This window comes from Chlorella variabilis, assembly GCF_000147415.1.
Source record: "Chlorella variabilis unplaced genomic scaffold CHLNCscaffold_1, whole genome shotgun sequence".
Taxonomy (NCBI): Eukaryota; Viridiplantae; Chlorophyta; class Trebouxiophyceae; order Chlorellales; family Chlorellaceae; genus Chlorella; species Chlorella variabilis.
Genome location: NW_005435087.1, coordinates 3,076,210 through 3,085,741, shown reverse-complemented (window position 1 = coordinate 3,085,741; position 9,532 = coordinate 3,076,210). Strand labels below are relative to the sequence as shown.

Here is a 9,532-nt window from a genome sequence, read left to right as displayed (position 1 = left end):
GGTCCCCCCCCCCCCCCCCCCCCCCGTGGGTTGCCCTAGGGACTGCCTCCCTGCCCACACCACCGCCACCACACACACGCACGCACACATGCACCACACGCCCTGCCTCTCCCTCGTGCCGCATCCACACGCGCGGTGCCCCCCTGCCCCCTGCCGCCTGCCGCCACTGCAGCACTACCAGACCGACTGGGAGGCGATCCTGGAGAGCCGCCCAGCCAGCTTCATCGCATCGGTGGCGCCCTGGATGTACCCGCCGGAGCTGTCCAGCAGCGGGGGCGGCAGCGCAGATGGCGGCGGCGGAGACGGCGGCGCAGAGGGAAGCGGTGCTGCCGGCGGCGGCGGCGGCGGCGGGGGCGGCGGGGCGGCGGGCGACGGCAGCGGTGACGGCGGGCCGGCAGGGGCGCCGCCGCCGCCCTGCACGCCGGTGGACCAGCTGCCAAAGGTGGGCGGGCAGGCAGGCGGGGTGCAGTGGTGTGGGTGCTGCGCTGCACTGTGCTCCCCCGCGTTGTCCTCTCGTGCCTGCCTTGCACGGGTTCCTCACGCGCGCTCTGGGCTGCCCCGCCACCCCGCCTGGCGCCAGGTCATCGAGGTGCTGCACACGATGAGGGCGCGCCTGGAGGCGCTCAACGGCGGCGACGTGCCCAGGATCTGACGGGGGGAGCGTAGCCATCCCAGGCAGCTGCAGGGTCACACTCAGGAGCGCTACTCTTGGCGCCGCAGTGCGCTGATCTTGCACTGCCAGCAAGAGCCATACGCTGCCCCGCATGGGTGTAAAACGGATCTGTCCGCCTGCCCGGCCAGGTGACAGGTTGCCGCGGCAGAGTGATGCGCTGGGCGGCAAAGCGGGGCAAGCGGGCAAACCCTAAGGGGCACCCAACACTCCTGGGCGAGCCAGGTTTGTCTCGTTAACAACGAATTCAAAGGAGGCGAGCCGAGGTGGCCCGGCTCTGGTGCTGGGAACTTCAAAAACGTTTGGTCGCCCACGTAACCCAGTACCCTGGTCGCTGGAGCCGGGCAGCTGCGCGCAGTGTGCTGCATGCGCTGCTAGAGCACGTGCCACGCTTTGTGAGCATGGGGCCGCTGCAAGGGCCCCGAAGGACCCTCTTCAGAACACAGCCTGTCGTTACACCAACCCCCAGCCGCGGTCTCGGTGCTAAACAAAATGGCTGCGACGGTCCCGCTGCCTTGTGAGGGCGCCTGCGTTCCGCACCCGCCGCAGCCCATGGTACAGCGGCAGCAGCCGCAGCCGGCGGCCGCCCCTCGAGCGCTTCGGCCGGGTGCGCCGCCTGAGCAGCAACCCGGCTGGGAGCAGCAGCGCATGGCTGGGCCGGCGCAGCAGCAACCACAGGCGGAGGCCCAGCCCATGCAGCGCCAGGTGCACCACGCGGCGCAGCAGCTTCCTGCAGCACCGCCGCCGCCGACGGCGCAGGGCAGGGGCCCCCTTCCGAGGCAGCACCCACCTCTCGACAGTTCTGCCGCCATGCTGCAGCGGGTGCAGCAGCAGGCAGCAGACCACCACCGCCAGCTGCTGCTGCTGCTGCAGCTGAGCTGCAACGGGGCGCCGCAGCCACAGGCCCCCTGGGCCCCCACCTTGCTCCTCGCAGCCCATCAGGCTCTGGCGCAGGCTTCCAGGCGCAGGCGCCTGCTGGTCCAGGTGCGTGCGGCGGGGCAGCACCTGCCTGGCCCTACTGCGGCTGCTCGCTCGGGCAGCGCCAGCTTTGCACAGGCTGGCGCGCTGTGCTTATGTCGCTGACCGGTCGCCACACCGTGCCGGCCCCGGCCTCCCTCCTGCCCTGCAGGCACTGGCTGAGCTGGAGCAGCAGGCGGCTGCGCAGTGCGAGCTGGTGCAGGCGCTAATGGCAGACACGGCCCAGCAGCAGCCGCAGCGGGTGGAGCGCCACAACGCCCCCGCTGGGCGCGCACCCGCCAGCATCGACGACGGCGCGGCGCACATGGCACGGTGCAGCATCCCGCGCTGCCACCGCTGCGCGTATGAGCGCCGCTTGGAGCAGCGGCGGTGGGAGCTGCTGCAGGTGCCGGCTGCGGGGAAGCAGGCGCAGGTGCAGGTGCATCAGGTGCCCACCAGGCACGCCGCCGTGCCCTGGACGGCTGCCGGCGCGCAGTACTGGCAGGCAGCGAGCGCGGCGCTGCTAGCCGCGCAGCTCGACAGGCCGCAGCATGGGGGCTTGGGGGTGGAGGTGGAGGTGCATGTGGCCAGGCCTGCAGCCGCAGCCGCGGCGCCGGCTGTGCCTTTGCACCTGCCGCCGCAGCAGCCTTCCCAGCAGGCGGCGCCAAGTCCGGCGCACCAGTATGCGGCGCAGCTGCAGCAGCAGCTCCGGCTGGGCTGGGGGTTGTAGCCGAGCGCGCAGCAGTCCCGGACTGGTGTTGTGGCGCATGCTGGGTAGCTCCCGACTTGCTTGCTCCATTGATTCTCATAACGGCTGTTATGCAAGCATTGACAAAGAAGCGATGGAGCTGCTATGGCATGGTCGAGGCGAGCAGGCTGGAGTGGGCCGGCGGGGCACACGACGGTGGCGGTGAGGCGGCGGTCATGCGCGGTAGGTAGCGGAGCTATGTATTTAGTGTTCTGGGCTGCCCAGGCCTTCAAATGATGATCACAGCGCCGTGTGCTGCCGTTGCGGTTGTGCACAGCATGAGCATCCCGCCTGTGGATGCTGTGCCCTTTGGGGGATGCCCGTGCCCAAAACTCCCGTGGCTTCTGTATCCCCAACCAACAACTCTGAATCCCGTGTAACATCTCTAACACCGCCCTTGCTGGCTGCACGGCTTGAGTGCCAGCCGAGCCGAGCAGGGCCAGACGCAAGACGAAGCCATGAAATTCGGTAGGTTTGGTCCACATGCTCGCTCGGCCATTGGAAGGGACCGCTCAGATAAGGCCCCGCCCTCGCCGGTTTAGGCCGCTTGAACTTGGCTTCTGCGGTGCTGTAGGCCACCTGCTCAAGTCCTTTGAGGCCGACGCAGCGCTGCCCGACACCGTGTGCCTGAATTACAAGGCAAGAACCTCCCGCCGCGCCGCCGCCGCCGCCGCTCAGGGACCAGCTCGTGGGCGCGCTCGCGTTTTGCCCGTCTCCCAGCTGCCGGCTTCCAGCGCCCTTCACTCACGCTGTGCTACGCGCATGCGTTTTCTGGGTGCAGAAGCTGAAAAAGCTGATCAAGTCGCAGACCAAGCACCAGCACGAGGCATCGGCGGCGGAGCCAGCAGACGCAGCAGCAGCAGCAGATGGCGCAGCAGCGCCAGCGGCAGAGAAAACAGCAGCGCCAGCAACAGCTGGCATACCTCCAGCAAGCGACCCAGCGGCGGCGGACGGGGCGGCGGCAATAGAGCTGGCAGGCGGCATTGCAGAGGAGGACCGGGAGTTTGTTGCCACGCTCAACACGGTGTGCTGTCGAGCTCGAAGCAGTGCCGCCCTGTCGATCAGCCCCGTCTGCCCCTGGCTGTTGCCGCCACATGCGCCTGCGCCTGCCCTGTTCCGGCCGCATCCGCCACTTGCCGCTGCATGCACCACGCCCGCCCGCCCGCCTGCCCGCGGCGCCACAGCGCTGTATTGTACCGCTACTGTACCGCAGGACCTGTCCCGCGTCAACTCGTACTTCATGGAGAAGGAGGAGGAGGCGGTGATCCGGCTGCGTGAGCTGGAGGACAGGCTGGAGGCGGCGCGGGAGGGGCTGGACGCCCCCGACCTGGAGCAGCTGCGGAACGAGGTGGGTGCTGGGGCTGAGGTGAAGGCAGGGTGTGGGTGCAAGGGTAGAGGCAGGGACCCAGCTCTGGGAGGGAGGAGCGAAGGACAGGCAGCAGGCAGGGATGCCCCGGGCAGCAGCCCTGCGTCCCGCCTGAAGGTCGGCAGGAGCTGTATCTAGTTCCGAGGTTGGACGCCTGCACACACACACCCACACGCGCACACACACACACACGTGACCACACCCCACCTGCAGCTGGTCGACTTCCACGGCGAGCTGGTGCTCATGCTGCACTGGAGCCTGGTCAACTACGCAGCGGTGGCCAAGATACTGAAGAAGCACGACAAGATGACGGGGTGGGTGGCCGTGCCCACCAGGCGCTGTGGGGCGGCCGCGGCCAGCTGGCGCCGGGGGCAGCGCCAGGCTGTGTGCGTGCGTTCATGCTGTGTTGCATGGGCAGCAGCTGGCAATGCCGGGGGCCCAGCGGCAGGCAGGCAGCGGCAAAGTCCTCGCTCGTCCCGCGTGCGGTGAGCGCCGCCGGCTACCCTCCTGCAGGTCGCGCCTCCGTGCCCCCGTGCTGGCCAGCGTGCTGCACCAGGTGGGGCGCCCGCTGCTCGTCCGTCCCTCTGGCGCTGGCCGCTGCCAAAGCCGGGGCTACGCGGGCGCTCCCGCCCGTCGCCCAGCTGCTGTGGTGCCGACCGCTGGTCCTTGAGGGATTGCCCGCCCTTCCCACCCACCACCACCATCCGCTGCCCTGCTCCCGCCCGCAGCCCTTCCTCAGCACAGAGAGCATCAGCCAGCTGGTGAAGGAGGCGGAGCGGCACGTGCAGGAGCTGTCGCACATGTACGGCAAGGGGACCAGAGCAGGTGGGTGGGGCCCGCCAGCGGGCGCAGGCGCCCCGGCCCGGTGGCGCTGACGTGGCGGCGCCCGGCGGAGGCTGCTCGGCGCTCCCCAGCAGCTGCTGCAGCGCCGGCCTGCCGCATGCCGAGCCTGCGCACACCCCTGCAGCCCACGTGTGCTGCCCTGCCTGGCACCCTCCCGCCGCGCCCCTTCCCCACACGCCGTGCAGAGCACTCGGGGGACGGCGACTCGAGCGCGGGGGCGGCGTCCCGGGACGGCGGCGGCGACCCCGAGGCGGCGGCGGGGGCCATGGGGGAGAGCCACGTGGCCATCTACAAGCGCACGCGTGCGGCGCTCAACATGGTGAAGGAGATGCAGGCGAGTGGTGGGCGCGGGCCGGGTGGTGGCCTCGCGCAGTGGCGGCAGCACCACCAGCAGCACCACTGGCAGCACCACCAGGGACGTTGCCACCAACGAGCGAGGGCGCGTGGCCTCCAGCCCTGGGCAATGCTCTGCGCGCGACGGCAGCTGGTGCCCCCTGCGTGGCAGCCAGCACAGCTGCGTGCTGCCCAGCCCAGGGAAGCGGGGCTTGTGCCGACTGCTGCCTGCCGCCGCTATGCCTGCCTGCAGGAGGGGGCCAGCACGCCCAGCACGCTGCTGCCGCCGTCCGCCGCCAACTCCGACGCGGCGCCTGACGGCAAGAAGCAGCGCACGGGCGGCAAGGCCAAGCGGCAGGCCGCGTCGCCGTCGCTTGACGACTCGGTGCCCTGAGCAGGCCCGGCTGTCCGGCCGCATTTGTTGGCGGCCCTTTGCACGACGCAGTCGCCTGAGCGGCGGCCACGTCATCGCCGGCAGCCCGCAGTCCACCCCCATTGCCTGCACATGTAAACCTGCTGCCGCCGCTGCGCCTCTGTTCTGCTGTTTTCTGGCCGCTGTCGGGCTGCTGGCCCTTTTCTGCTTGTGCGGTTGCACACACCGGTCTCCACCGTCTCTGTCCTTTTTGTGGAGCGCCTGATTTGCACCTTTAAATTAAAACTAATGCCCTTGCACATTTATTCACTCTTCCCCATGGACTTGTCACAAGAGAGTTGTGTGGCCGCTGCTGTGCACGAGGATGGGGGGGGGGGGGGGCGCTGCCGCCATCTGGCAGCTGCCGCAGTGCACTGGTGAGCCCAGGGCGGGGCTGCTCTCGGCTGCGCAGCCCGGCCTTCTGAGCACAAAGCTGCGCACCGCGTGGGTGCCGAAAACGCAACACACCCGTAGATTCCCCTCGACATGACCAGGAGGGGGAGGACAGGCCCGATACCGCCCCTGCGTTCTACGCGCCAGCCGACAAGCTCAGTAGTCGGCATGCCACTAGGAGGAGGATCAGGCAAAGGCTTGCTGCGCGTGTTTAAGAGACCAGTCCGGGAGTTTTCCAGCCCTCGCAAGTCGGCCATTTGTGTTTGTTTGCTTTGGCTCGCCGCCATGAAACATGGCTAGGGTGTTCCTGCTGCTGCTGCTGGGCTGCTGGTCGGCAGTGGGGGCGTTGTCCGACTCCCCGTCGCCTGGCTTTCCCGCACCAGCCCAGGTGTACTCGTCGCAAGAACAGGCCGGCGGTGGCACCGCGGTGCTGGCCCCGAATGCCGCAGTGCAGCAGGGGGCGGCGCCGCTGGGCCCGGCGCTGGGGCGGGTGCCGCAGCCAGAGGGCTGCTCTGCGGCCTGCCGCTCCCAACCAGCCTGCGCCTGGTTTGAGTACTGCCAGGCCCCGGTGAGTGGCCAGTCCAGCAGCTCTGGCAGCTGGCCGGAGAGCCTGGCCAGCACCCACTGCCTGCCGTTGCCGCCGCTGCTCGGCTCAGTCAAGGTCGCTCACTCGCATGCCGGAAGCTCGGCCACCGCTTCCTGCTGTACTGACTGTTGCATGTGCGCTGCCTGCCTTCTGCTGTGTCTCTTGCAAGTCTGACATGCACGCGGCTGCTGCTCTGGTGGCTGCTCTCCCTGCCGCCGCCGCAGGCTGGGTGCTCGCATGGCGGGGAGCAGCTTGCATACCTGGGCTGCCGCCTATATGCCCCAACATGCAACGAGACGGTGCAGCTAGAGCCCGCACAAGGGCTGGTGGCAGGTGCGCCGCCGCTGGCGCCATCAACGTGCCGCGGAGGCAGCAACAGCTCAGCTGGCAGGCAGCCGCCTGCCGGGCAGCACCCACGTGCCCGCCACCGCAGACCGCGCGGCGCTTCTGCTGTGCTTGCCGCCGCTGCCAGCTCCGCTGACGCCCTGCCACTCCCCTGCACCCCGCGCAGGCTTCCCTGCGCGCATGCCGCCCCTCACCGTCAGCGGTTTTGCCACAGTGGCGGGGCAGGGCATCGCAGGGGCAGACATGGCCTGCTCCGCGTCGCTGCTGCCCGGCGCCTGTGCGCTGCGCAGCATAGAGGAGGCGCAGGTTGTGTGCCTGGCAGCGCCCGAGTGCCGAGCCATCACAGTCTTTCTAAACGGTGGGCAAGGGCGGTGCGAAAGGCGCGGGGCTGCAGCTGCGGCGCAGCTTTGCTGGGGGTGTGATGGCAAAGCACGAGCGGCGCTGTAGCTCTTTTGGCTGCCCACCCATCTGCCGGCGTGTCTGCCGGCGCGACAAGTGCAGGCACCGACGGCTGCTCTGGCAAGCCGCTGAGCCTGCTGAAGACTGAGGGGCTGGCCCCGGGCAATGCCTTTGTGGCTTCCGGCGTAGCTACCCTGCAGCTGCCTGAGACGCGACAGGCGGTGCGCTGCTGTGGCGCTGCTACTGAGTTTTGGGCTCAGAGGAGGGTGTGCATGCATGGCATGAGCAGGCCTGCTGCTCATCTCCCCAGGGCAACAACCAGCGGCGGCGCTGCGGCCAACCCGCTGGTCCCCGCTGCCACTTGTATCTGCCTCGCAGGTGAGCACTCAGCTGACGGACAGCGAGGGGCAGGTGCTGCTGCCCAGCGAACCCGAGCTGGCGGCGGCGGCCAACGCCAGCGCCAGCGCGGCGAGCGCCGCCGCCGCCTGGCTGGGCTGCCTGCTGGGCAAGGGCACGATTATGGCGGGGCGGGTGCTGCAAGTGCTGAGCGGCGTGGCGAGCGCCGAGGCGTGCTGTCGGCGCTGCCGGCAGCAGTACAGTACCGCTGGAGGATGTACGGTGTGGAACTACTGCGGCACCCAGGGTGGATGCAGGTGCGCTTGGGGGCACTTGCAGGACAGCCTGTGGGTCCGCTGCGGATGCCACGGTGTGCTGTCAGCGTCACTTGTCCCTCCGCTTCCCCTGCCCTGAGCTTCCCTCCCGCGGCTGCCTGACCTGCCATGTCTGTATCATGAACTGCAGGTACCAGGGCCCCCAGATGGCGCAGAACCTGAGCCTGCAGGCTGGCCAGTGTGAGTGTGGCGGGCCAGGGAAAGCAGCAGCAGCAGCAACAGCAGCTTGTTGCAACCGCCGCATGTGGCACATGACGTTCCCAGCCTCGCTCCAAGCCTGCCGGCTCCTGCAGCTGCTGCTCATGTGCTGCTGCGCCACCCGTACTGCCTGCATGTGCCGCAGGCGAGCTGCGGTACCAGGAGATAGTACTGCCCGCCGTCGGCTGGCCCCCCGCCCTGCTGGCGCACGGCCCCTCGGTGCCTGTTGTCGGCGGCGCCCCACTGGCGGTGGCTGCCTCTCAGCCGCCCGCCGGCTTCCAGCAGCTTCCGGGTCGCGGCTTGGCGGCGAGCAGCAGCGCCGCAGACTCACCCTGCGGCGCCTCCTCCCTGGCCGGCCAGGCGCAGTGCTGGCTCAACGTGAGCTCAGTGGCGGCCATGGCTGCGTGGTGCCAGCAGGACTACCGGTGCGCCGCATTCGTGCCCAGCCAAGGTGAGCCTGGCTGTGGGGTGTGGCTCAGGGGGGTGAGAAGCGTTGGTGGGAAGCATGTGGCGGGGGAAGCTGGACGCTTTGCAGGCTGAGAGCGGGGGATGCCGCGCTGCAGCCGGATTGGCCCCTAGGGTGCGGCTCTGCCTCGCAGTGCATCACCCAACTCGGGCCGAGCCCCTGCTGCCCTTCCCCGCCTGCCTGCAGGCGAGGGCCCGGCTGCAGCCCCGGAGCGGGCCGTGTTTCAGCAGGAGTCCTCCGCCGCCTCCCGCCTCCTGGTACCGACAAGTACCATGTACCTTAAGCAGGAGCTCTACTCGGCGCCGGCGGCAGGCAACGCCACGGCCAGCAGCGGCAGCAGCAGCAGCGGCAGCGGCGGCGGCAGCAGCGGCACCGGCCTGTCGGCCGGCGCAGTGGTGGGGATCGCAGTGGCCTCGGCGGCGGCGGGAGTGGCGGCGGGGCTGGGGCTGTTTCTGCTGCTGCGGGCGCGCGCGCGGCGGCGGCTGGGGGCTGGAGAGTCTGGCAAGGCTCTGGAAGGGGGTGCCGCCTCGGCCGAGCTGGAAAGTAGCCTGGGCCAGGCGGCCCAGAAGAGCAGCAGCGGGGACAGCTTCCCGCCCTGCCCTCCCGCCGCCGCCGCCGCCAGCCAGCGCCAGCAGCAGCAGCAGCAGGCGGCGGAGCTGCGGGACTGGCAGGTGCGGCAGCTGCGGCAGCAGATCCCGCCCCAGGTGCGCCAGATGGAGCAGCAGCAGCAGCAGTACGAGCAGCAGCAGTACCAGCAGCAGGGAGGGCTGTACCGCAGCGTCACCTTCTCAATGCCCGGCTCCGCCTCCCCGCCTGAGGCGGCAGCGGCAGCGGCACGCCTGTCAGGGGATGGCCTGCTGTCGCCCTTTGCCGCCGCCAGCGGCGGCTTCGGCAGCGACGGCGGCACGCCATCGCTCAGCCGCGCCGCCAGCGTGCCTCAGCCCGAGGCATCGGCTGGGGAGCTCGCAGACGGGCTGGGGCTGATGCCCGGCGGCAGCGGCAGCGGCAGCGGCAGCGGCAGCGGCCTGGTGCGGCAGGGCAGCCTGCCCGGCGGCGGCATCGGCGCCAGCCGCGCCGGCAGCGCGCCGCCGCTGCCGCCCGCAGCGCGCAGCGGCAGCGTGCCGTCCGCCGGCCTGCCGCCGCCG

At 70.2% G+C, this 9,532-nt stretch overlaps 4 protein-coding genes across 4 annotated transcripts in view; all 4 read left to right on the top strand.

The window, feature by feature from the left end:
• Positions 1-652, top strand: part of CHLNCDRAFT_133703 (hypothetical protein) — a gene marked incomplete at both ends in the record, with an annotated part of 8,516 nt that extends 7,864 nt beyond the window's left edge. Inside the window, 2 exons of the mRNA XM_005852228.1 lie at positions 173-442; positions 581-652. Coding sequence (XP_005852290.1) covers positions 173-442; positions 581-652 — 342 coding nt within the window. The remainder of the gene's footprint in view (positions 1-172; positions 443-580) is intronic.
• Positions 653-1,222: 570 nt separating this feature from the next.
• On the top strand, positions 1,223-2,357 carry CHLNCDRAFT_133702 (expressed protein; the record flags this gene model as incomplete). Its single annotated transcript, XM_005852227.1, has 3 exons — positions 1,223-1,375; positions 1,490-1,654; positions 1,800-2,357. The coding sequence occupies 3 exons, from the start codon at positions 1,223-1,225 to the stop codon at positions 2,355-2,357; spliced, it is 876 nt and encodes a 291-aa protein (XP_005852289.1).
• Positions 2,358-2,833: 476 nt separating this feature from the next.
• On the top strand, positions 2,834-5,311 carry CHLNCDRAFT_133701 (hypothetical protein; the record flags this gene model as incomplete). The annotated part of the gene is made up of 9 exons (XM_005852226.1): positions 2,834-2,843; positions 2,950-2,996; positions 3,157-3,399; positions 3,589-3,723; positions 3,955-4,055; positions 4,255-4,297; positions 4,470-4,566; positions 4,770-4,903; positions 5,171-5,311. The coding sequence occupies 9 exons, from the start codon at positions 2,834-2,836 to the stop codon at positions 5,309-5,311; spliced, it is 951 nt and encodes a 316-aa protein (XP_005852288.1).
• A 703-nt stretch (positions 5,312-6,014) lies between these two features.
• The window catches only part of CHLNCDRAFT_56636 (hypothetical protein), a gene marked incomplete at its 5' end in the record, with an annotated part of 6,904 nt that continues 3,386 nt past the window's right edge, over positions 6,015-9,532 (top strand). The window contains 8 exons of the mRNA XM_005852225.1: positions 6,015-6,290; positions 6,533-6,641; positions 6,820-7,011; positions 7,155-7,273; positions 7,431-7,705; positions 7,854-7,903; positions 8,067-8,372; positions 8,574-9,505. Of these exons, the coding sequence (XP_005852287.1) occupies positions 6,015-6,290; positions 6,533-6,641; positions 6,820-7,011; positions 7,155-7,273; positions 7,431-7,705; positions 7,854-7,903; positions 8,067-8,372; positions 8,574-9,505 (2,259 nt within the window). The remainder of the gene's footprint in view (positions 6,291-6,532; positions 6,642-6,819; positions 7,012-7,154; positions 7,274-7,430; positions 7,706-7,853; positions 7,904-8,066; positions 8,373-8,573; positions 9,506-9,532) is intronic.